This window comes from Falco punctatus, assembly GCF_963210335.1.
Source record: "Falco punctatus genome assembly, chromosome: 14".
Taxonomy (NCBI): domain Eukaryota; kingdom Metazoa; phylum Chordata; class Aves; order Falconiformes; family Falconidae; genus Falco; species Falco punctatus.
The window spans coordinates 20,866,617-20,894,246 of NC_137594.1; the positions used below are offsets into that span (position 1 = coordinate 20,866,617).

The 27,630-nt window shown below is 41.0% G+C and overlaps 1 protein-coding gene across 2 annotated transcripts; it reads right to left on the minus strand.

The window, feature by feature from the left end:
- Positions 1 to 76: 76 nt before the first annotated feature.
- Positions 77 to 27,393, minus strand: MBTPS1 (membrane bound transcription factor peptidase, site 1). Of its 2 annotated transcripts, XM_080411113.1 has the most exons (23): positions 27,276 to 27,393; positions 24,921 to 25,413; positions 23,473 to 23,730; positions 22,868 to 23,071; positions 22,401 to 22,511; positions 20,981 to 21,090; positions 20,481 to 20,597; positions 19,353 to 19,420; positions 18,613 to 18,715; positions 17,728 to 17,879; positions 16,606 to 16,767; positions 15,873 to 16,017; positions 14,556 to 14,744; positions 13,791 to 13,963; positions 12,663 to 12,778; positions 10,549 to 10,705; positions 9,562 to 9,686; positions 8,586 to 8,663; positions 6,085 to 6,225; positions 3,584 to 3,715; positions 2,944 to 3,070; positions 2,143 to 2,273; positions 77 to 905 (listed from the first exon to the last, which is right to left on the minus strand). In XM_080411113.1, exons 2-23 carry the CDS (start codon positions 25,105 to 25,107, stop codon positions 709 to 711), a joined length of 3,183 nt encoding a protein of 1,060 aa, XP_080267239.1. In that variant the 5' UTR covers positions 25,108 to 25,413; positions 27,276 to 27,393; the 3' UTR covers positions 77 to 708. The 2 variants fall into 2 exon arrangements, with proteins under 2 accessions (XP_080267239.1, XP_080267240.1); XM_080411114.1 differs by lacking the exon at positions 20,481 to 20,597.
- Positions 27,394 to 27,630: the final 237 nt, after the last annotated feature.

Here is a 27,630-nt window from a genome sequence, read left to right on the forward strand (position 1 = left end):
GGGAGACATGAACATTTACTCTACAACTTGCTCCTTGTGACTGTCAGTGGAAAGAAAAGCCACCTAGCACACTGTCTTAGCTTCATATAGATAACATATTTATTGAAAATCTGCTTCACCAACAACGGTGAAATCATGACCAAAAATTACAAAATGTCCTGGTAGTTGGCTTTATAAAAATAAACTGCAGGAGTATGCCTCACTGATTTGTACTGGTATCTCTCATCCTCTCCCTCCTTTAATTGCGTATGTTATACTCTTCAGCATAATATCATTCTAGAAAATTGCATTCCGTCCAAAAAAATGCACTTGTTTTTCCTTAGCAGAGGTCCTTAAAGTGACTTTTCCCCCCGCCCTCCCCAACAATAAATATAGAAAATAGCCTCTAAACAAATAGATTTTAGTTTGGTCAGCTTAAAAAAAAAGTCCATTTTCCCCCTCTTGGGATATGTAGTGACTAAGCAGCCATTTCAACAGTATTCAAGTCTTTGGTGGCTTTGGCTGCTTAAAGCTGCAGTTTTATGTACAGATGATCAACTGAGGTCCTTTTATTTTCTTTCTCTCTCCAGAAACCAAAGACTATGAGATGATGTCAGGTGCGAGTTACTATTACGATCAGTGCCGTGTTTGCTGCACCTTCACTGGGAGCGATCGATCACCCAGGAAAGCAACCAGTAAAAGGAAGTCATCTTTGGCAAGCGAGACCTTTCACACAGAAGGTGTCTTTGGTGGATGAACCTGTTGCATAAGCTGTGGTCGTTTCACTCGTGGTTTCCGTCTCTTTGGCCTGCTCTTCGCTTTGTTGATCTGCACCACAAAGAACGCCAGAACCACCATGGCACCAAGAAAAGCAAAGACCGGAATAGTCTGTCCTACATCCTGGTTGTACCGGCCAGGCATTATACCTAGAAAGGCAAAGAGGTTTGGAAGCTCTTAGTAACCACACGAGCTACGATGTCTTTACAGTGTTAATGCCACCTACCAAAATGATCCAACAGTAATTTTTGTTCAAAGGCTTTCGCTATTAGTAAGCTATTAATAAGATCACATTTCAGACAGGAAGATCAGGGTGGTGAGACACTGGCACAGGCTGCCCAGAGCAGCAGTGGATGCCCCATCCCTGGAAGCGTTCAAGGCCAGGCTGGACGGGGCTTGGAGCGACCTGGTCTAGGGGAAGGTGTCCCTGCTCTTTGCAGGGGGAGTTAGGACTAAATGTCTTTAAGGTCCCTTCCAGCCCAAACCATTCTCTGATTCTGTATGATTCTACAATTAACAACTGCAGACTGACGGGCAAAACCAAGATGGGATACTAACATTATAGAAAAGCACTAGCATTTCCACTTTGACCTACTTGGGCACATGAAAGTGTTGTTGCAGGGGAGATGTGGGTTACAATCTGCTGTAGACAAGAGATGTAAATACTTGACCATAATTTTACCACTAAGTAATTTCTATAAATCACACCAAACCCTGATACCATGAGGAAGGTGGTTTTGTCCTTGCTCCAGAGACACCGTGCATACACACAGTGAGGTCAAGCTGTAGAATCAAACACTTTGTTTTTACAGGCGTCTTTTGGTCTAGCAGCTCAGTCTGGGAGAAGTGCATGCGTGAGGCTTTCAAACAACTTCCACCCGGGCCTGCAGTGCCAAGCTCGTGCAGAACAGCCCACTATTCGACTGAAAGCTGTTTCAAGTGCTCTACATCATTTGTTAGTGTAACACCTTGCCCAAGGCACCATTCAGACAAACTCTTCTGGACTCCGCTTTTGTGCACTGACACAAAGAATTTTACTTAGCAGGAGGTAACCAGCCACAGCTCCCAAGGACTGGGACTGCTGCTGACACTCATCACTCTGAACGGCACCAAAACAAACCCCAACTACCCACCAAAACCTCCTTCCCCATCTGTCACGCATGCTTTCTTCTGAATAAACTCTTCATATGCAAAAACATTTCCTTCAGGCTTCACCAGTCAGCTTGTACAACATAGCTCTACTATTATTTGCATGTTTTTCACAACTGAAAATAAACACGTAGCCTTTCTTCTGGTTGCACTGTGTTTCATTGTTAATAATTTTTTTTCCCAAAGCCTATACAACAAGCAAAGCAGAAGAGCGACTTTCAAACTTTCAATATTTACCTCCAGGAATGTCCCATGCTCCACTTTCTCCAGGGGACAATGGTCTCACTTGGGGTCTGTTCTGTCGAAAACTGGGCAGAGCCACTTTATCAAGGTCAATTGACAGTAACTTTTGATGTTTCCAAAGGTTGCTAGAAGAAATTTAAAGACAGAGGTGTTGCTCACACTCTAGTAATGCAAGGAATTTTGTAGAAACATAGCGAAAGCGACAGCTGGAACCTACACATTAACTCACTAACTTGGACCCCAATGATAATTTGATCATTTTTTAGGTTCTGCAGTCTGCAGATCTCCAAAGTTAAATTCAGAAGCCAAAGGGACATACTTAGACTGGCAACTATTTACTAACTCTCATTCTTGCAGTCTACCAAAAGCAACCATGCGCAGCTCAGCAGACAAGCATGGGCTATACGCTGGTGTGTTTTCCTTCAAGCAACTGACAAATGATACAACAGAAGGCAGAGTTAGGTCAGCTGTTCAAGAAGCTGCTTCAGAAAACTATTTCAAAGGCATGCAGTGACAATGGATTTAAGCAGGACTGTTCACTCTAAGTTGGGATCAACTCAATCACAACAGTGAGTTGACTTCTGAAGCTGTTTTTTAAATCCCCTAGTTTCATAGCGTAGCTATAAGGCGAGCCAGGATTAGGCACTGAAGAGGCATAACTCATTCCTCTTTGCAATCCTGTATTTCTCCAGGAAAGCCATTCCAGCTGTCCCTTTCAAAAGCAGAAGAAACAATTTTTCAGCTGAACTCAAAAGCAAGGCTTCTTGTGCAACTGTCAGCCAAACATATACTAACCTGGGGGCAGTTTCATTCAAAGGCTGTGGTTTGGCCCAGGACAGGTGAGGACAAGCAGGAAGGGACCGGGGTTTAGGGTCTCCTAAGTGAGCCTCGAGCACCTTTGAGTATCGATGCAAATGGTTACCTGCAACTCACAGCAGAGGCACACTGGGTTACCAAAAGACTAGCAGGATAAATGTTGCCAACATCTGCCTCTGGCTAAACAGTGCTGTGGTAACATCACAAGCTCTTTACAGTAACGGCAACTCGTAGCCAAATCTCAGAATTAACCAAAGGGCACCTTACAAAACAGTAAGGCTGTGCACCTACATCAGTGGGTAATTCAAGTTTTGCTGGCAGCACACCAGACAAGATTGAAAGCTTTATACACGCTCTGCAGCTAGTAACTAGAATGCTCCCTAGAAGAACCAGGCATCTGAAAATCACTCCATGAACAGAACATTTTCTTTAGTCAAATCACAACTAGATCGTAACAAATCCCCACAGTAAGTGCTCTTTTCTAGTAAAACAAAACACTGTAAAGCTCATACCAAACGAGCCTTAATTTTTATACCTCAAGGGGCCCGCCTGAGTATTCCTAAATGCCACCCAGACACCCCCTCCGTTGTGGGCTCTGCTTGGTGATTAAAGCCCTCACCTTCCATCCGCTCCGGAAGAGAGTAGCCTGCTCCTGACGGAGGTCGCTGCCTGTTTTCAGAATGGCTGAGACTTGGCGGTGTCACCCCGTAAGAAGTGTACTGCAGGAGGGAATCCAGGAGCCAAAAGCAATCTGTGGATTTCATAGCCCCAAGCCCCCAGAGAAGATATGCATTATGCCACATTTCAAATGGCTTATCTTTCTGTTAAGAAGGCTGTGATGACATTCAGAAGTACCATCAGTTTTTCTGGCTCTCGATTCTTTCCTTCTGAGGTTCTAGGCCCAATTTCAGAAAGATGCAACCTCCAACACACACCCCAAATCCCCCACCCAATATACAGACACAGAAATAATCTGTTCACTCTTAAAATATCTTGAGTACCAAATCAGGCTCTTTTGGGGAGCAGGACAAAAAACAACAGGTATCAAATGTGGGAATTCCAGCCTGTGCAAGGCCATCCAAGTCCCTGCAAAAATTATGAGGGTTTTTTGGTGTGGAAACACAGGAAGCTCTGAGCTTCTGATACCATTTTTAAGAGGAAAACTGAGAACCAACTGGTTTTTTGAAAGGACAAAATAGATACCTTGCAAAGAAAAGTAAGAACAAGGTAGTGTCTTCAGTGGAAAGTTATAACTCATTTGCTTTCCCAAGCTCAAAGAAACATAAATGAAGGGGAAAGGTTCTGGCTTTATCCCAGCAGCACCTACAGCAGCTGTGGTACAGACCAGGCTGGGAATCAATGTCGCAATATACCTGACTGTGGGTTTCCTTTGCACTTCAACAGCACATGAACCCTTGCTTTGATTCTCTCCTGAATTATGACTACCTTAATCCAGAGCTACACCTAACAAACAAGCAGTCCAGCTATTAACACCACAATTCTCTAAAACTTCCATTTGCAAGAGTAGGACAATCCCTTATCAGGTATTTCCACCACACAGCAAACTTTTTCTCAGAACTTCTCCTCCCAGAAACAGTTGGCTGGGAATGGGATTTAATCTTCATAATCCTGGTGTCCCTTAAGCCCCCACCTTTGATTTTTAAAGAGGTCAATCAGATTTTAAGGATTTATATTCACAAATGTTAGGAATTTACCTCAGTTAAAGCCACCGATGTCTCTGCAGGAGACACAGCTCCCGGTTCACAATTTAAAAGCTAATTTTAAAGGATTTCTTTGGAGCCTTCCACTTTTTCTTGCTTCACAGGTCACACTGAATTTAACAGCATTAGGGATGTCACAAAGCATTGTTTTCTATCGCTTAATTCAAAGCTATGTATCTTCTCTTAAATTACGTGCTTTCAATAACCTACAGCAAGCACGTAAGGCACTGACATGTCAGTGCTACAGCAACCCACTGGAAGCCACCCAAAGACAGATAAAGAGAAACTGGAGAACTTTCAAAGAAAAAGAAAATGTTTGGGAGAGAAAGAAATAAGCTACAGATAGAAAGCTCCCTTAGGCAGTAAGTTTCTTTAAATTTAAATAGATTAGGCAAGGGAGGGATTACATAACCTAGTATTTTAAAATATCGGTGACAAAAGCTTAAAAAACTATAAATGTACTTTTCATCACAAGAGGAAAATTCAGGCTGAACATCACATTCAGTAGAAATACAGAAGACAACCTCACATACTGGAGTGTCATCGGCCTCTTGAGCCACAGATACACCAGCTTGTGTTTTACATGTCATGAAAAACCAAATCAATCTCTTAAAAATGCAGAAAGCCAGACCAGACAAAAGTGCTAGAAAAAAGGTTTTCTAAGGACCAACAACAGTGTGTAGGCAGAAGGAATGGCTTCTCTGGGAGTCACAGAAACACCATGCACATGCTGCTCACACGCGCACTACCCAGAATTACAAACACTTTGAACCCAAACAGAAATTCCTGCTTTCTGACACATTTACGCCAGCTGGTTTGTGTCAAAGTAGAACTTGAAACTAGTAGTCCACAACCAAAATGTTGAACATTACCATAAATCCTCACAGGAAACATTGCAAAGGGAAGAAGGCAAACATTGCAAGGGAACAAGGTAAACATTGCAAAGGGAACGAGGCACACTGACAGGCAAACTCAAAAGATAAAATCTATTGTACTACATAAACATTCTGAAAATGCAACTGGGCAAAAAGTGAAGGGACCCCCTAACTGACTCTTCACAATTTCAAATCAAACATGCTTTCTGGAAACAAAACCATCCCAAAGAAGCAAAAAACCCCCAACAAACAAACCCCACCCTGCAAAAAATCCACCCCAAAACCAGCCCAGAAAGCTTGTGGAATGAAAGATAGGCAAGGGGCCCTATCGGAGGGGGAGGGGGAATGGTCAGATCTATCAGAGGGCTATCTTGTGGGGCAGTCTTTTGCTGAAACTGTGATTAATTGTTGGGAATATTTAGAGAGTCCCTAGAAAACAGACTTCTGATGGGAGCTGTAAAAATCCCATAGTTCAGTTGTTAGCTTAAGACAGTAACTCTTCCTCCATGTCAAAGTTTACACACCTTTCTGTCGATGGCTGTCATCCAAGCAATTAGAATCACCGTACAAAACTATTCTGCCACCACCTTCAGAAGGAACTTGGTAAAGTCCCAAAATAGGGACATTTTCAATTACAGCGGTCTCCTGTTTTAAAACTTCAAGACCTAAAGCAAAGCACAAATAAATTTAATAGCCTGCAAAGCGTCAACATCAATTTACCTGAAAGTCAGTACAGCCTACAGTGCAAACTTACAAATGCAGCTATGCCACTCTTCATGTCACACATGTATGAAATATGTTTTCAAAACCCCCACGTTGTTACAATAATGAAACTGCTCCAAGACCCTGATTGTGAAGTTTCCTACCGATATTAATGTTTTCCTTTGTTGGAGAATCAGAAAGACCTCACAGCCTAGATTATCTTCAACATGAATGAAAGCTTGAATGAAAAATCCTAGTATTTTCAGCAACAGATTTAAAATCAAAACGTTCTGCCTTACAAATCACTTTACGTTGGTTTAGCCCTGCAGAATGCTGCAGGACACAGTAACTTAAGATCAGCCATCACAGTGCACACTGCTCTTCGTCAACTTTGCTGCCGTGCCTACCTATTCCTACAAGAAAATCTACTACGGAACTAATAAAAGAGAATAGAGACATTATGTGAAACACAACATCTGTCCCTTTGTAAGCAGCAGCTGCAAAACTGATTAAACCTGCGGTTCAGGGGAAGCCCATTTTAAAGACTGCTGGGCTTACATGTCTCTGGAACTCTGCAGTTAGTAGTTACCCTTGCACTTTGTGTGTTCAGCTTTCAATTCAGGAACAAAGAAAAGTATTGTTTAGTAAGGATACTTATGCCAAAAAGGAAAAAAAACCCAACCCAAACCAAAAACTCACGTGATTTTTCTCACCTCCCCCTGCTCCCCTCCCCCTTAACCTTCAGCAAATTTTACTCCCTCCTCATCCCAGCTGCTCTTTGAACTGGCGTGCAGAGCCAGTTTTCAGTACATCCAGCCCTGCCCTGGTTCTCATCCTACCGCAGAATAATTTTTGAAGGAGTGTCATTTAAAGGCCTGCCTTCAAAAGCCCTGCAAGTACCAAATAATAAACTGGCAATCTAAAATACGTTTGTTGTTTGTGAGATATTAAAATCATAACTGAGATAACTGATGGACAGTAAAGATGAAAAAAGCATAGGAACCTTCCCATGAATGGGTATGTGCAGCAAAACCCAGAGCAGACCTGGCTAGAAACCTGCCATTTGTATCTTATAAATCCATCCAATCATTTTATCTCCTGTGGACTGAAAGCTCTAACAAACAGCAGGAGGGAAAACACCCCAATTCATGAAGGAACTAAAATGAAAGCTTTTTTTAGGCTAAAGGTTTCCCACCTCTAACACCCATTTAAAAAAACAAAACAAGACAAATTTCAAATGCTAAGTACTTAGTCTCTTTTACTTGAGACGCTGCCTTTACACAGTGGAAGCAAAACACAGAGTTCTTTTGCTTCATGAGTTGCAATGAAAAGAATTCAACAGAAAAAAGCAGGTCTAGCAGGCTACTTGTCAAATTGACACATTCTCTCTCTCACACATAAGGAAATGCCTAAGTCATCAGCATATAGCGTTCCAGAGGTAATTGTCTTCCCTCCAAAAGGCTCACATGGAAAATTTCTCCGCTAGGTAATCATATCTATTGCACATTGTAAGTCAAAACTACAATGAACTTGCTGATCTTTTCCGGCAGCTGCCGAGTTATATCAGAAGCTATACACGTGCTTCTGCCCACACAGCCAAACCTTCCTCACCCATATACACAGGCCTGACCTACAACATGCTAACAGCTCTGGTCATTTAGTCCTACATAGCACTTCCTAAAGGCTCATAAAAAACATTAAAAAAAAAAAAAAAAAAGGCCTGTTGCTATTAAAAATAGGAATTACCACCTCACAAGTGAAAAGATATGATAAAGCTAAAGAGAATGGCTATGCACAGAGAATAGATGGCTCAAGCATTGGCTTCCTGTGTGCCTAGAATTTTTCCTTATGAGAATCTAGCGGGTGATATTTTGTCGACCAAAATTTTCCTTACCTATACCCTTAGATCACCACAGCTACCACAACACTTACACCAAATTTGGCAATGATTAGGGGATGTATTTCAGTAGCAGTTGAAATTCGTGAAAAACATGGACAAGTAACACCATTATGACACACTCCCCTCCCCTCTAAAGATGCATGACACACATACATGTGGATGTGTTTACGTAGAGCAAACACAATAAAAGACTGCACATATACACTTGGACATTGCTGTACTATGTCAAAATTGTATACAGAGTCACACTGCAGCTGCCTGTTAGGCATCCAACTACATGCTCTAGGCAAAATGAAAAAACACTTACTCCATCAATGTATTTTTAAATCATTGTTTTTACACCTTTAGACTTTAGAACTTTGCATGTGCACCTACTCCAAAGTTCTGCTTACAGCACAGAAAAAAAGACAAGGAAGTGCGTACCTTGATCCTTAAAAGTCTGTGCAATGACAATGCCATCTTCTGGAAACTTTGCAATACTGCAGCCTGATGCGTAATTCACTGAAAGACGTCACAAAAGTGCAGTTTAGACTAAAAATTACGTTCCTTCCCTTCCCACCATATTTCAGTGAGCTGTTAACACAAGCGCAGAAGAAAACATTCCCAGGAACATCACTCTGAACTCGCACATTTTGACCAATGTATGTATTCACAGAGAAGACGCTTCAAAGAACAGCTTTTGCATGTTCACCTTTACATACTATTTTCAAGCCTTTCCGTTTAGGAGACTGACCTGATCTTCTTTAAACTGAAAAGCTTAATCAAATGCTATGAGAAATGTAGTATTTCACACTAACAGCCATCACCTATACTACAGAGAACCTGTCTCCTTCAATCCATGCTGGTGAGCATACACAGCCCTCAGTGCTGTTGCCTTCTCTTTTTACACACACTTTCTGAATGAACCAGTCAGAAAACAGACTTGGAAGCAAAGCATGAAAACATCAAATGACTGGGGCAGATAAAAAGAAGGAATGGCTAGACCTAGAAAGTCAGAAAACAGTAAGGTCATCACAGACCTGTGGCCTAACCACAAAGTCTGAACTTGAAACCAATCACACATCTTCATTTCAGGGGGAACAATTAAAAAGATTGCAAGAACAGGAATTCACAAAACATCTCAGGATGTTACGATGCATGTCTAAACTGGTGTATTCCACGGAAAATATCCATATCCATTTTCTTCCTCCAAAATTTAAAATTTCCAAGTAATTGCAAAATTAAAACCAAAGGCTTTAATGCAGTCTACGAAGGAAGTAATCATTTAAGCATGCTTGTGAGACTCTTTTCCCTGAATTTGAGTAGTTCCCTTGACTCTGACTCAAATCTCTTTCTCACATAAAACTACTTTCCCAAACAACACGCTGTAGCCTGCACAAGCAATGATTCCAGTACTCACTTTCATGATTTGCCATGGTAAAATCACCTTCATACAGCCCATCACTAAAGGCCATATTCCAGACAGAAAGCAGATCATTGAGAGCTGGGATATTAGCACCTCCAGTATCAGGCATCCACCACTGTCTGTAAAAATTACAGCATAGCACGGTTTATTAGTATACAGAATATACTACTAGAGTTTGCATAATGAAAGTCAGGTGGCTTCCCACATGCAGACTTTTTCAAAGTCACTTAAAGAACTACATCTCAAAGACTTATTTAACTCCGGGGCGCGTGAGCAGCCGTCTCTCTTTGACACCAATGCTTTTGAACAAATAGTAATACTAATGTGAAGTTCTCAGTGCATTTCAGTTCCATGGAAAACTTCAGTTTGCTAGAAAGAAATTCAGTCTTATCTTCTTTGTTTGGCTAAGTAAGGCAAAACTGACAGTCATGTAATTTGCTTCTCATTTTTCTAAGGAAGCAAAATGTTACTTGCTCACAAACAGCAAAACAGATCTTCCTAGCTTATCAGTAATACAAAACAGGCTGACAACTACAGTAATTATGAGGGTCTCTACCACCACTCATGATACTGGTGTATTTTCTTTTTATACAATATACTGGAATGACTTCAATAATTGGTGTACAACCTGGTAATACTGTTTGCAATGCACACTTTCTTTCTGCTCCCTGAAAGTGAAAATGCATGCGTTTTCCTTTGCTTGTCAGTCTCCAATTTGTAACTACTTATCATTGCAAATATTTTTCTTGGCTTAAAAAGATTACATTACCAAATGAGCCTTCGCAATCACGATGAAATAGGTAGCTATTCTTCTTAAGCTGCAACTTAACATAAATATTGCTCTTCAGGTATTCCCTTCTTACAAGCAGCATGGGAGTGATGAAGTACAGCATATTACATTTGGGATTTTTAGCGTAATATGTGCATAAAATGGCAATTCTATGGCACTTTATCCCCCAAAGAACTGACACAAATCAATACCTTGTGTTTTCATCATAAAACTTGACTTTTCTCATCACGGATGTGTTGTACCAGTCACTGAACACAATAAGTGAAAGTCCATTATCAACATCCCTCCTCAGTTTGGTGATCTCTTCAGGAAAATACTCCTCCTCACTGTCCACCATCAGTAAAGTCCCTGTGTGTAAAAGCAAAAACAAGAGTTCACCAGGCTGTTCACTGTAACATTATCGCTATTCACACAACCTCTGCAAAAGTCAACACAAGCACACATTTTGCACAATATCTGGTCCACATGCCCTGCTCTGGCAGCTCATTACAGAAGTCGCATTTAAGGACGGGAAATACCAGACAATTCAGTTTACAAACATATCCAAAAATGAGTTTGGCAGCACAGTATGCTTTTTAAGGGTGTTAATTCTGACTCATGCTTGTGTGGTCTCATGAACTGAATGCCCGCATACATCAGGTGTATATTTTGCAGTTTGGTCTCACCCAAATACTCCATAAACTGAGCCAGACTCTGGCAGAAGAGGACAATCAGGAGACTGACTGCTGACCCAAACTGAAGTGCTAGTGTAGATGCACCCTACTCATAAGGTTTTTTCACTATTCCAATTCTAAAGGCTACTCTGCTCACTTACTGCAGATTTGCAGGCCAGGTAGACAACAATTACTCTGAAACTTTGTTTGCTTCAGACTTGAAAACTACAGCCACATTTTAGAAGACCTGACTGAAGTGCCACTGCCACCTTCATATAATCCTCACCCACTCCTGTGAACAAGCACAACTTTCTCTGCATCACTGAGAAGCACAACCAGAAAAATATACTTCTATTCCCCAAAAACATATTTATGCTTTCAGATGGCTTCTAAATATCAAGTCATTTTGCTTCTTCGCTTTCTGATTGCCCAGAGAGGCGGTGGAATTTCCATCTTCAAAGAGAATGCAAATCCTGACAGGCTGATATCCTGAGCAATCCAATAAACCACTGACTCTGGCCCTGTGTCTCACAGTCCCTTGCAACCAGGCCAATTCCACAACTCCAGGCAGCCTGTTTGGCAAGCCTTCTGATGAAAGATCCTGTAGAAAGCATGTTAATGACACAGACAATGGGACAAAGTGCACCCTCACCAAGTTTGTCAACAATACAAGCTAGGGAGAAGTGGTAGATCACTGCATTTTTCACCCCTCACTTCTTCCCATTGAAGACATTTTGAAAGCCCCACAAACTACTAAGCAAACAAGGTGCAATATAATGGTGAATCAGAGGACAGAGAAGTCCTCTAATGCTGCACTCTATCAACTACAAAACCAGTGGTCTCAGAAAATAAATTATTTTGCTACTTTTGTAAGTGCTACCATTTCTGTATCAAGTTGCTCACTCACTGAACTCAAAAAGCAACAGTGAGGTATTTATTGAAGAATCAAGGTAAACAAAAGATTACTGCTGACAACATTTCCAGAAATAGAAAACTGTCAGAATGCACACTCACTTCGCAGGCCACTGAAGAACATCGCAGCCCAAAAGAAAAGAGGGTCTTGTTGCAGCATGTCATGGTTAAATATAGGGGCAGGCTGGAGCAGAAAAGAGCATGGGCTGCCTGGCAAATCTATCAAGTCTCTTTCCTGATGAGAAGAAACCAGCCACATACTGCTTTGCTATCACATACGACTGAATGGAATGCTTTCCCCACTTTTATCTGTCTACAGATATCAACGTTTTAAAATGCCATTGCTGAGGGAAAAGACAACCAGAACGGACACTTGATTTTAGTCTGCTCTTCACATCATGCTTCATTTTGCATTTTGACTGTGTCAAAATCTTTTGGCAAATACAGTTCTGCCTTTGTGGGACTGAATACAGAGAGGCTGTTAACCCACTCAGAGGTGGGCTTTCCCTCTCATTTTTTCCTTGTAAAAATAGAAAACTGCACTACTTCTTCTAGCCCTCCAAGCAAGCTTCTGCATCAACACAACTAAGTATCAGCATATAAATACACCCACTGTTATAATATTGTTCTATCATTAGATTTTTTTTCTTTGCATCCCCACATTACTGGTCTTCCAAAAACCAGGCCGTTTTAGGAGGAAGTTAACAGAATGGAGAACAAGGCAACTAACTCACGCTTACCATACTGGCTTGCATCAAAACATGTAAATGGGGAACCAAGTACTTCAACAAAGTACCCCATGCTCCTTAGGTGCTGGTACATGTCTCTGAAGTTTGTGTGGATATGATCACCGTTCCTTAGGAAAAGAGAAAAGTGTTGAAGACATTTAAATCCAGCATGCAGAAACCTGATTTAGAGTCTCTCATTATAGATTACTTCCTAGTTTCCTTTCTAAAAGGTCAATTTTTTTCAAATGATAATTTGTAGTTTTCCAACCACCACCTCCTCTTTGCAAACTCTTCTCAAATGACACTGGTTCCAAGTGCTACAGAGAAGAGTTAGTTACACAGACAAAGCTAGAGATTGAGCACATCCTTACAAAGCACAATTTTTGCATGTTTGCATCATGGTTGCATCGCATCACAGAGAAACACTACTGCATTAAGAACAGATGTTCTTCACAGGACCTCCTCCTCCTCGCAAAAGAGCCAATAAGAGCAGTTTTAACTACTAACTTGAAGAAGCACCCAGGACCACCTGTAAATAATTGCTGAAACTCAGTGGAGGGTTCCTGTCCATTTGCCATATCTGTATGCTCCAAGCAGCTTTCCAAAAGCCTGTGTCTTGGTCACTGACCCGATTAATCCTCACTTATACACTGCTGTGTGATTCTTCCTATGGATGCTTTCCCTCGCCACCTATGAAAGACAACAGGACAGCCAAGCCTCTCCCTGCTTTGAAGACACCCTTCCTCAACAGACTTCTTTAGCACTCAATCTTTCAAATTTCTCACGTTTTTTTTGACAAGTGAATACTGGAACAGCTAAGAAAACACTCCTCTTAACTTTATGGGAGAAATCAGGGCAGAAAAGAAAAATGCTACCACTTCGAAAGCCAAACAAAAAAATCTCAGTGTCTTACATGTGTATTTTAAAAGCTTTTCACTTCATGTGAGTAAAACCATACAGCGCAAAAAAAATCCTGCACCAAAAGCATGCAGAGTCCAAGAGCTATTCATGGATTTCTTAGAAAAGATAATCCCATGCCACACTGGAAAAGGCCAGAGCTCTCTGGCATTCATTAAAGTTATCCCATATCATTAACACACAATCAAGAAATACTGATTTAATAGAACCTGAGATAAATACCAATCTAATGGATCATTCTTCATCCTCAAATTATCCCTGGGGAAGTATCCTGGTGGATAACGGAGATTATGATATTGATCCCAAAGGACTCGCTTACTACGAGGTGGAGTAGGAATAATCTTCACTTTTATTGGAAGCTTCACCGTTGAAGTCTGCTCTGCACCGTTCTTAGACTGAAGGACAGAACAAACTACAGTGAAATCCTTTTCCCCCCAAGAAGAACACTCACCAGTTAACTGCGGATTGTAAAAAAAACCAAAAAAAAATGGAGGTATCCAATCTACTTTTAGTCACCAGTACCAGCTCTGGATGACTTTTGCCTTAAATCATTGTAGTATTCTTTCTGCAGTCAACAGATTATATTTATGCTCAGAATGTAAAATACTTCAAATACATTACAACTGTGATTTGGTTCAATTGTTCAAAACCTTAAAAAACTTCTCAGCAACAGTTACGCAGGTTCTAAAAGAAACATATTTAAGCAATCTTTTTCAAAATACGTTACTTGAACTTCAAAATAAACAAATGAAATTAAAAAAATCAGTCTCAAAGGGAGGTTTTCTGATTCTAAAGCATGACCAATTCACAGGTTAATCCTGCTCTCAGCTATAAAGATTACTATTTGTACTCTTCAATTTCCTGACCCCAATCTAACTTATGCTTCAAATGACAGGACCAGAACCACCCATTAAGAAGGAGGTATTTGTGTATTAGGCAGCAATTTTGAATAATTAACACAGAAAACCAGAAATGCACAGAACTTACTTCATTTTCTGCAGGGGATGACACTGTGATCATAACATGACCTTGAGCAATGCCTTCCCATGATGCTGCTTTCTTTGCTACAGAGATGGAAATTGCTAAGTATCCAGACCAAGGCCACAACACAGGGGAATATGAGAAAGCCACTTCAATATTATCCCCATTTTGGGGGAGATAAGGTTGCCAGTCTGGCTGTGAAATGAAGAATAAATAACATTGGTAAAACAGTATTTGCAGTCACTAACTTTTGCATACATAGCCCTGTTCCTCTGTACAAAGAAATAATAAACCTTAACTTTTTCTGAATATTATGCCAAATTTTAAAATGTCCACAAAGCCCAAGGGGTTGGTGGTGTGTCAGTGAATCAGCCTAATCATGACAGCCTTACTGATCCAGATGAAGTATAGGCTTTTCAGAGGCAGGACTCTCTAAGAAGCTATCTGAATAGCACGCTGCTTAAGTGCACATATTTTAATGTTTTGGGGTTCTGTGAAAAATTTATTGGTAAGAACACAAAATTTCCTTTTGGTAACGAAGAGAGCTAATGCTATGACAGACACAAGCAATTTACATCAGCTGTGTCTGAGTATTACCACAAGCTAATGGTGTTGGATAAGAGCTTCAAAGCCCTTTAATGTAAGCTTAAATCTAAAACAGACCTCAGGATTCACACTAAAATATTGAAATTAATCTCATTTACATTGCCTAGAGTTTTGGGATGGGTGTTTTACTTAACTTGTATCAATTCCCAAATCTGTTCTACATTTAAACTTACTTAAAGCAAAAAAAAAAAATTAAAAAATAAAAACCTCTCTAGTCAACCAACATGCTCAACATCCCTGGTGTTTTGCTGCAGACCTTGATAAATCAGTACCTTCAGGTCGTTTAGACCCATGGAAGAGACAAGATTTATGATGTCAGGATTCTTTACTGAGATTGCTGATGCTCCAGACAAAAAAAAAACCACCAAAAAACCCAACAACAAAAAAACGATGAGGAAACCCTATGCCGCAAGATTCTAAATGCTATCAAAGAATATAAAGAAATCTCCTAAGCACCTGTCAATCCAAACTATTTTTTATAAAGACAAAACACTACACATCCGGGAAACCAATGCATTGCTTGAAAACTTGTAGACAGTTCATGTTGACAAATCTCATCAATCTGGGTGTATCCTTTAAAAATCAAACATTTTGGATCTCTTTCTCTCAGCAGTAAGAAATCAGATTTGTTCTATGAAATTCATAGCTAAAATAGTCTTTTCTGGGAAGCTTTCAGCAACATTAGCAGTCAGGACTTGGCACAGTGTTAAGTCTTACCTTGTCTACAATTCTCCCAGTGACTCCCATACCATTAAGGATAGTAACATTAACAATGGTTGGCATCCCTCCATAATATATGGGCTGAGAACAATATGGCCACATGTAGGGACATTCCGTCAAGTCAATATAGCTCGGACTCAAACTACAGCAGGATGGAGGAGGTAGAATTGAAAAAAAAAGAAAATAAAAAAAATAATCAGTAAGCAGAGGAGCGTAAGAACATGCCACTATGCATAACTACAAAAAAATTACAGATAAGACAGGCCAGTCATAATTACTCTACCAAGGTCTCACTTGCTTCCCAAATCCGCCCCAAAATCTTCTTCCCTCCCCCTTTATTTTTTTATTATTTTAGGTTTTATGAAAAGATTTTTACACACACACACACAAAAAAAAAACTTTTCAGCACAGTGAGAATGCTCTTCTCAGAAGTTAAATTTTAAGTGTTTTTCCATTGTGTTGTAGATTACATTATTCGTAACATCTGAGGCTAGAAGAGAAAGTCAATTTACCTCTCATAGACACTTCAATCCCTACACTGCTATAATTTAGGCTTTTCATCCATTCTCTTGTCAAAATTCATGCTTCAGGGTTACGTAAGATCTGTGCAAGTTCTCTTTGTTGCATAAGCATAGATTGCTCAACTGAGTTACACATGCAACACCTGCTCTCTTAAAAGACATACAGCAGATTATAGTGCATCATTGATTAATTAAGGATTAAAATTAACCTGGCCTGTGGTTTATAGCTGTTGAGGATCTGATAAGCTCTCAGAAGATCCAACTTGCCATGTCCTTGTTCAAACATGTTGACTCCAGGAAGTCTACGTGCTGATGCAATAAGTGCCTGCTTCATACTAGCTGGATTCACCATTTCACGCTTCTGAACTGTGCTGAAACGGGAAACAAGAGATCACATTAGGCAGCCTTTATCCAACTTTCTAGCTAGTCCTGTTTACCATTCGGCCTTAACAGTCATTTGATTTAAGGAAAGTAAAAATCAGTTTGCTGTGAGTAATGTCTTCTATTCATATTTGTCTGTTATTACTCGATTTCTCACTGGAACAGCTGAAGAAGAGTGACAAGCTTCTGACACATTTATCTTAAAAACTAGTATTACATGCATTTTTCTCCTTAGAATGCTCCATGCCTAGCAGTCTTTACAATCAGGGCAGTATCGTTATATGCTAAATAAAATACTTTGAAAAATCAAAGCCTCTGTAACTGGAAACTTACATCTTTCGCAATGTGGCTCTTCTGAGGGACAAAAATAGCTTTGTTGTTCAGAGAAAAATGCACCATTTTATGGAGGAACTATGATGATGACTTTACATTTTTGGCGTGTTTCTCAAATAAAAGTTAACCTCATCCTTATATAGTAGCAATGACAAACGCAAAGTACAGACTTGCAACTCCCACCTCTCAAGTTCTTCAGTATGCAACAGATGACTTATGCAACTGGGTAACAGCCATAAACCCCTGAAACCTATAAAATTTACAAGGATTTAGATAATTATCTGCTACAGGTGCCTACTTTGAGCAGCTGCTTTTCTACAATAAAACTGACAGAAGCTCAGCCATTCAAAATGATTTTAAAAATATCACAAAATTATAGTACTGCTCTCCCTAGTTAAATTTTCAAATATGTAACTGTTATTCAGAACAGTTCTCAAGTTTTTCCCAGAAAACCTACAGCTTGTCAGACAAGGTAATGTCTCAGGCAGAAGAACTGTGATTTTATCCTCCAAGTTTGTTTTCCTACATGTAAACACAATTTACTCTTATTTGGTGGGCTCCTTTATAATGACCCTCCTGCATCAGCATCCTTTTAGAGTGTCTTATTTAAGACTTACCTCACTAGCAAAGTAACAGCACCTGCCACCACAGGAGACGCTACACTTGTCCCAGAGAGCGAGCGGCATCCACCTTTCATACCAGAACCTCTCACTCCAGAGCCGTAAGTAACAATATCAGGCTTCACTCTACCATAACCTCCAGGCAGCTCCTGCAAAAGAAAACAGCTGCGTTATTGCCCTGATACACAACAAAGACTGGTTGCTTCATTTGGGCATTTAAACCAACTGCAGGTCATTTAGAAGTAAAATTATCAACTAAATTAGCCAAAGCTCAGCACCAAAGAACAGCAAGTAACACCTAAAGGAGGACTCAAGTTCTCAATGTTTCAACATTAACATTACTGCCAATTACTGTACTATCTATGCTAAGCATAAAACCACTCACAAAATGATAACCACATTGCTACTTTGCTAATGAATGACATGCAGCATGTAACAGTCCCCTTAAGATCACAGTGCAGTCTCTTCTGAAATCATGTGCACAGTACCCGTCACCTCAGTTCAACAGGCAAGTAAGTGCAATGTTACATGTAGTACCTGTAAATCCTAGGATTTTTAAGCTAAAGGAAGCACAAAAGCAGGCCTTCATTTTTCCAGATTTCACCAGACAGGCAAGTCCTCACCGTAAGCCAAAAGGTACTGGATGTTTTACAGGTACATCAAGAATGTCAATAGTTGTCAAAATTAATAATGAGAAACCCTGCAACGAACATTAAGCTTCTTGCTTAAAGACTTAAAAACTCTAACTGTTCCGATCTTTGATGAAATGGTTACTCCCCCAACACATACCATCTGCACAGCATTATCCCTTCAAAAAAGGCTGCCTTTCCAAGGCCCTTATTTTGGCTGCAAATGTGGCTGGCCACAGTCAAAATATCTTACCCAAGTGGTCATTCCCCTAGATGAAAAGCGAGCTATATTATCTTCAAAGTCAATGCCACCTACTCCAATCACATCCATCTGGTCAGCAGGGTTATTGAGAGTCCTAGAACAAGTTGGGAGATAGAAAGACAAAAAAAATAACAAAAACCACCAAACCAAACAAGACACAGTCATAAGTTTATCCTGATAACAGACACACTGCCATCAGATTTTTGTCAGACGCTCTTTGTAACCTCCACAGAAACAAATTTTGGTCCTACCTGATACAGTTATTCTTTACAAGCGAGAGCAACTTTTTCAGGCAGTTAGCAATGCAGTAACTAACTCAGTAACTACCAAACCATGTATCTTGAAGAAAAAACAGAATATATTTTTAGGCATTTATTTTAGAAATATATCACACATCATTCTGGCCTGATCCCTTCTATATTCCTTAAGCCCTAAGCCCAAGTACCCAAAGCTGTCTGCTCACACTAACAGGGAAATGCCAGCTGGAAGTCCTGCCATTCTTCTACTGACTTTCCACTGTTCTCAGCGAAAAAAATTTAGCTAAGTACTTCACAAATTGCTGTACTACAGCAGCAAGTGATAAAGACATGGGAAGTGTTTAACTGGAGTCACTTTCTATAAACGGATTGCAGAGAAAAAGGAGTAGGGAAAACTTTCTGACCAAGCACAACTACTTCCAGAAATATATAATAACATGTTTGCTTTTCTTTGAAGTGGTCACTGAAACTTACCCATACAAAGGGCCATCATTGCCAATAGCAGAGACCATGATAACATTGTTGGCCGTCAATTCCCATACCTACAAAAAATAGAAGTTTACAATAAGGCTGTGCCACCAAAAAAACTTTTCCAACAAACATACATTCCATGGGATCTGACATAAGCAAACAATTAGTCCAACCTCTCTTTCTTACTGAGACTTATAAAATACATTTCACTGTATTAAGCTCCAAACTTTCTTAAGATTATGTGACCAATAACCCTGCCTCAACAGCAACACTGCTGATCGTATGTATTTAGGTTACACCAAAGGAAGAACTCTTATCTGTAACAAAGGATTCCAGATGCCAAAGTCAAGGTATTCTGAATCCTCTCCAGTAATAATCTGGGAGAGTAGTGAAGTCACTGTCAAACTATATTTCAATGCAGGTCATCATTAAAAAAAAAAGGAAAACAAGAGGACAAGAGGAAAAAGAAAAGAAAAAAGCAAAAAAAAGAAAAAAGCTATGCATCAAATCCCTTAACTAGTCCTTACAAAGAAAGATTTTATCCTTTTTTAAAATGCAAGTAAACTAATTTGCTCAGTGATTTTGAAGGATAGATCAACAATTCAGGGAATCAGGCATTTACAAAGACAAAAACTTAATTCCATCTTATCCTGAAACAAAACACATACTTAAATCAACTACCTGTACTTTTTACCTATTTGTTCTTAAACAATTTGCTGCTGAATACATGCTGTACATATTTTTACTATGAAATAAGTTAACCATGCAGAGATTTAAAAAACAAAAGGGGGGGGGGCCTGTCAGTTAAGCGTCTTCTATCATGGGCCCACTTCGTTGCCTGCTTGGGAATCACACTTTCTAGCAGTACATACAGTATTTGGTAAAAGGGCATGCTTCCATAGCTCTGTGAATATCTGGGTTGTGTTTGGGGTCTTTTTAAATAATTTCTTAAATATATTCCTAAAAGCCTGTACACTGTATAAAATTTCTCTCATGTAAATGAAATTCCACAGAAACTGTCATCAGCAGCAGAACCTATCAGCAGCTGTGGCAAAGAAGTAGCTCTGCAAGTCCAGTGTTTGTGTGAGGGATATAAAAACCACCATGACCGTTTTATTTCCTCATACGAACTTTGTCAACGAATGGATGATCCATGAAGTCTGGCCCACCAATACTTAGATTCAATACATCTATCTTCTTTAAAATTGCATAATTAAAGGCATCCAGAAACCAAGATGTATATGAGACCTATGTAAGAAAGAGGGGAAAGCAAGCCATCATTGGAACATCCAGTGAGTCCACGACAATACAGACTTCAGATTGATAGAAGAAACACCACCAAAATAAAGCATAAAAGTGATAATGGTTTCCTGGTATTTCTAGTGCTCAGTACATTTGAGTGGTTACTCCAGCAGTAAGCAGATCAGACTTCCACACCTTATTTCTGAAAAATACACCAGATTTGGAAACTGTAAGACATCCTGTAGTATCTTACAAGTAGAAAGATGTATCCTTCTCACTGATCAAAGAAAATACATCAACATTTACAAGTACTGCAATATTCCCAAAGGAAAGGATTAATACAGCATTAATCTAGAGAGCAGAAATTGAAACAGATGTAAAATAGCTACCTGGTTATTGGTGAACACTCTAAAAATGTGCAGTTCTGCATTTGGAGCAAATCCCTGGCATTCTCTCATGCTGGCTATCACACCTGCTACAAAAGTCCCATGGCCTAAACCTATCACATGGAGAAGGAAACAAAATAAAGATGCTGGAAAACAAATCATTTCATTGTCAAGGAACTGTACTGTTAAACACCACCTATACCAAAAATCACATCAATCTAACAGACTTTACAACAAACCACAAACACCGGGTTCAGTCCTAGTCTTTGTAAATCATATTTTGCTGCTGGGTTCAGTGGGATTAAATTCCCAGCACTGTGTAGGCAGACAACCAGCTGATGAAACTGGATGACACACTCTCCAGTCTATCCACTCCTGATTGCTACCAGTGAAATCAAGAGCCCCACAATCATGAGAAAAAAGTTACTTTGGGAAATGCAAGTCACAAGGCCAACGTATTTTTACGCAAATTTCTTTTTTGATTTTTATCCTGGTTCTACAAGAACCATATTTTTTTAAGGATGAACAATGAAACACGAAAACACATTTTCTTCTCTTCTTAAACAATAATTTTAGCTTTTGCTTTATTGGACTGTCCACATTGTATTTCTGTATTCCAAATCTGCCTGTCCAGCAATCATCTGGGCACAGAAATAACAGAAAAGCAAAACTACCAAAAGCAGGTGCTGCAAAGCAAAGAAATACTATACATGACAGAACTACGGAGGTGCACACAGGACTGAGCAAGATATGCATATACCTCAAAATTTAAGGGGATTAAATTGCCAACTGACTGACTCAGACAGTATGAAGTTAATTAAAGCATACAGTCAGGGCAAGTTAAGGTCAACATAAGAAAAAGGAACACAAACATACTGCAGAAAATACAAATGTTCTTTGGAATGTTGATGGGCATGAGCCAGCACAGCATTTCTTGATGAAAATGATATAGGTTAGAAAAACTTTACAGGAAGGTGCCAAAACTCTGATTAGTTTAGGAATGCACAGTACAGAAGGAAAATCCTCTCCCTCGTAAGTATGGAAATTTGTATGCACTGTGAAACAGCAGAATACATAAAATGGAATAGGAAAGAAACAGCTTTGTGGGGTTTGCTCTGACCTCCACCTACTCTGACAATGTATTTATGCCTGCATAATGTCTTCATGCTCTGACATTTTTCAAATGTTACCATGAAACACCACAAATGATTAAAGAGTCTTATGCAACACCCTCCCAGAACCTTAATACTTTGTTGAATTTGGTAGGAGTACTAAGTGCTCAGAACACTGCAAAACTAAGCTTAAAATCTCAAGATACACTGTTTCAACAGATGTTAGCACAATAGCAGCAACAGCAGTTTTACAACGGAAAACAGAACACACCAGTATCCATAACAGTTGGACCAGGTGCACAGTAACTCACCGTCATCCAAGGTCCTCTCGTTCGTCCAGTTTGTTCTCTCCTTTACATTTTTGAAATGTGGATGTTTCTCACTCAGACCAGTGTCAAACACCGCTACTCTTACACCAGCACCTATAATAGAAAAGCATCGCTTTTTCTGATTCAGCTTCTTAGCAAATCTATCCAGTCAAAGAGAACTTTTATTTACTGTAGCATGCAATTCACAAGCTCAGTAAGTTCTAGATCTCAAACAACACTCACACTCCAATTCAGAAATTCAGCCATAGATCATAAATATGCCCAACTTCTCGTGAGAACAGTATACACACACAGAAGAGCACTCTGTGAGTATACAACGTAACTCCAAACAAATAGTTTCTCAATCTTTCCAGAACCAGCACCCAGTAAGAGATTAATTTAGCCTCTCCTTACACTTTGCTTGTTTTTCAAAGAAGGTAATTGTTCTAAGCCAACAGACAAAAGCATACCTGTGTAACCCATCTGCCAGAGGACATCTGCCTGCAAGGTCTGAGCAACTTGGCGAGGGATTGCTCTCAGCAAACGCCTGCTTGAGTGTCGACCTGTTGCATGCCAGAAGCCAGAACCTAAAGAAAGACTTGCTCTTCTCAAGGGACGAGATGACTGCCATTTTTGAGTCCATCTGGTTTCATTGCAGTGCAACGTTGGATCAGCTGTGTAGGATCAGGATGAAGAAAAGAAAGTAACAGTATGAGGAAAACCACAGAAGATTAGATTTTTATGCAAATATGCACATCATATTGTTATAACAAAAGTTTTAGACAAATTTTCTCTAATCAAAATCAGTAAAAGCTTCTGTTTTATCTACTAGGGATACGGTGGTCCATAGTCTCAGGTGACTGACCGCTACAAAATAAATGTTTCTACGCTGTAGATGGGAATGCTTTAGCAAAGGTATGACAAGACCCTGATAATTTTATAGGCCAAGAAATAGATTTCTGTAAATTAAATAAAAACTGTAGGGCACTTCTCATTTGTCTAATGCTAAGCTGATGGTCTAAAACAAGGCTAAGAAAACTTTTCTAAAGCATATCTCATGCAGGAAATTACTTACACTCCGAATACTTGAGTGATCGGAAGACCTTACGTTGAGGTGTTACACGCTTGATGTTTGGATGATCTTCCAGTGTCAATACTCCATCTTTCTGTTTCTCATTGATCTGAATAACTTCAAAATCACTAGGATAGTCACTGGCTGGGTTGTTGCGAGGTACAATCCTCCAGTTCTCAATATCACTACTCTTTAGTGCACTTGAAATAAATTTACTTCTAGCTTTAGCTGTGAAGTATCCATTAAAAGCCACAATATACTCTGGAACAAGAGCACAATTTATCAGAACTGATGTTTAAGCAGCATACTCATGCACTGACTTTGTAAAAGTCCGAATATTTCTTTTGTTCTTTATCCAGAACAAATAATCAGAATTTGAGGCACATTTTTATTGCTTTTAGAAACCTGCAGTTTATTTCTGCACTACATAATGCTTTTATTTTGGTTTTTCCCCCACCAAGAATCCTGCAAAATACAACAAAAACCTTTGAAAGGAAGATAGAATTGTAGGTATCATGGAAAGGTGAAACGATGTAGGGAGGGCAGGAAAGAGGTAATGGACTTACTGTTATGTCACATCCAGCAGTACAAACCGCTTGATATGACAGTTCAACATGCTTCTTGACGTGTACGATTTAAAGAATCTAGCTTCTACGCGGTATTGAGTTTTAGTGCAAATTACTGACACCAACTACAACACGCACAGAGAACGACGCTGGTCCCAACAGTCCAGTCCTCCATCTACAGTGCTGATTCTGAGTGGACTTCAGCACACACCGCCACATTCACCACAGTAAGCCTTTGGCTAACTGCGCACAGAAACGTCGCTACTGTCACCCTGCCTGTAAGCACCCAGGCACATGCACAGCTTCACTGTGAGAATACTACGGGTACCTGAGGCAACAAGTGGATGCAGGGTCAAGGCATCCTACTGCTATCCTTTGCCATCCCAGCAGCGGTATCTTTGCCATTCATATGCTCTCTTCACAATTATCTTTGCAATTTTTCCATGCGCGTATTATCACTTCCAAACTTTTTCTTGAACAAACTCTCAGGAGACTTCTTGCCTTTCTCACCCCTTCAAGGCCCACCTGTGGTTATATTTCATAAGAGACTCAACCACACCACCAGCTGAGTTGAAACAAACTGCTACTAAACAGGTCAAAGTGACCAGACTTGCCCACCTGAGCCTTCACACTTCATTTTCACTTTTAACATCCTCTTTATTTCCCCCTCTCTTCCTTCTCTCGTTTTTTGACTCTTATTTCCAGTTAAACCAAGAACCTTTGAAAAAAAAATCTGTTTCTCTTTTTGCACACAGAGAATTTAGTAGATGATGTGCTTCTACAGAAACTTTAAATGTTATGATTGCACAAACGCCACAAATCAGTAAGATACACTTGAACTTCACAGGGATTATTTTTTTTTTACTGCTGAACTCTTTTTATTACCGTGCTCCACGACTGTTGAAGTGAATTCCACTTTCAAAGTAAGGCGAGAACATCCAGGACATATATGAGCCTCCTGAGAGGAATTCCCTAGTCTGGTACCGAAGTGTTTTTTGCCACAGAGTAAAATAACAACCAGAACAAACCAGATGTTTGCAAACTTCATGGTCAAAGAAGAAAATGGTTTCATTCCAAAAATTCCATATATTCAAATCACAATTTTCTTCTTTACAAACTAGTTCATTTTTGTTTCGGTAAATGTTGTTTTCACTGTGCTGATCAACTGGATATTCTTAAAGCTGTGTCCAAAATAAGTAGAGATTTCATGGTCTTTTGAGGTAAAGCCTAGTAAACAGGCTCATTTCTTTCTACGCTTTTTCTCCATTTTGTATTAAAGGATTCGGTCACTCAGAATGTGGTAGTTGAGTCCTGTACTCCATTTCTGATGGCAAAGTTAACTCCCTAGAAGAATTAGCAAAGCTGATTGCAAGCCAATCTGTAAGGCAGAGTAATACAGAAAATAATTAGATTCATGTTTGTGCAACTGTATAGCCTGAAAATCACAAAAGATACACAACTTTGGCAGTTAGTATTAGAAATAATATGGAGTAAGTTGTTCATATGTTTCATTTAGTAATTCTTCACCAAGGTTCAAGTCTCTTCCCTGCTTGCACCAGAGCACAGGTGGAACACTTGGCTATTAACCTGACTATAGAACACACAATGATGACAACCAAATTTGAGCACTCTTTGTGTAAGTGGAGCAAAGAAAACAAAACAACGTGCCAGCTGCAGGGCAAGGAAAAAGTGCAAAATAAAATATTAACATCATTTTTTAAGTGCCCATGAGCACTTAAAAAAGCACGGTGTTCTTTTCCAATCAGAAATGTGGCAAATAGAAATTCTGCTGAAGTACACCATTTTACACAAGGAGAATTGGCTTCAAACTCTGTACTAAGGCCTGGTAAGGACAAAAGACACTACAGGAAGCAAACCTGCAGTCCCTGTGCTTGAAAGAGAAAAAACAGCATGAAGAAAAAAAAAAGAAGTCTAATTTTTTCAAGGTGCAATATGGCACCTGAGAAAATAAGGGCTGGGGTTACAGATGCAATAATGTGAAGTTAAAGCAAAGCGCTGGAAGTGTTTTTCACATGGAGGAGAAGCCTCTTCCCTTTATGTTCCAAGGTGCAGGAAGCATTTGAGAAAAATTACAATGTTAGTCTTTTTTTAAATTCAAAACATTTAACCAGCAGCTGATAGACAAAAGGCCATCAAAAGGGAAGTGAAGAAAAACATGTCTATGTCTAGTCTGCCACCCTGCCTGGAGAAGCAAAACAGAACGGTATGTTGCTGCAGTGACCAGGACTGAAAAGTAGGAGCCTTATTCTGGGATTCACACTATTTGGCAGGACGAGGGCTGACCTCACAGCACAACAGAACAAATCCAGCCTGCGTGTGACAGCTGTCCGTTTTTATCGAGCTTTATTTAGAATTCTCAACTATTTCCTTGAAACAGGGATAGAATTCCCCTCCATTTCTATCTGACTGACTATGCCATGCCAGACTGGACTGTTTGTGGTTACAAAGTGCCTCTGAACTGGACCCAGTTCCAACACATTGATTCCTCAACCTTGGCTGAGCTTTGCCTGCCTTACACTTCGTTGCCTTATAACCCCTACAGCAATAAATAAAAATTTTAAAGCGCAACGACACGAATGAGCAAAATAAGCATCCTTAGGGCTGTTTTATAAGACAGTAATAATACAGCCTGTATGCAAGCATGATGCTGAAACATGAGAGACGCCAAGAGGAAAGGAAAACCACGCTCACAACCTTATTCTGTTTGGGACCTTTGCGGCGTGGAGGTGGCCAGGGCCGGCACTCGGCAGCCCGCCCGTCCCCTGGCACAGCCGCCCCTGTGTACCCCAAAACGAGGGCACCCCAGGGCGGCTCAGGGGGCGCGGAGGAGCCGCCCCCTCAGGGAGCGCCGCCCGTGCCACCCCCGCCGCGCCACAGCCAGCGACCGAGCCCCCCGCCCGCCACCGCGGGGCGGCAGCGCGACCCCGGCGCGGTTAAAGCCCCGGCGGGAGCCGGCAGACGCCGTGCGGGCCAGCGCCGCCGCTCGCAGCCCGGCCCTCGGCCTGGGGAGGCTGGAGGGGTGCGGGCAGGGCCCCGCGCGGCAGCCCCAGGGACGAGGGAGAGCCAATACCGGGAACGGCGACCGGCTGCTGCAGGCCCGGGCGCTGCCCGCCCCGCTCCGCGTCCTCCCGAGCCCACGCACGGAAGCAGCGCGGCAGGCGCGGCGGCAGCACCGGCAGGACCACCATCCCGCCACCCTCCCCCGCCCGCCGCGCTCACCGTGCCGCCACCGCCGCCCCTGGGCCTGCCGCCGCCATTTTGTGCGCTGTTTATCACGGCGCTCTCGCGAGAGCCCCGTGCCGGGGGCGGGGCCATGCGCGGTGCACCGCCCCCTGCCGCGCCGTGCGCATGCGCGGGAGCGCCGGGAGGGCGCCGGGGGCCACGGCCCGGTGATAACGGGCCCCGCCGGGAAGACGCGTTCCCCTGGAGCCGGCCGGGCGCAGCCGTCTTCGGAAGAAATTTGTTTTGTGAACCTGGTTATTCCACTGTGGCCGAGCGGGGCCTAGCTCCTGTAAGGAAAACCGTGAGATGTGGATGTTTGCGGCAGGGACGGGCAGGCAGCGCCTGTCTGGCA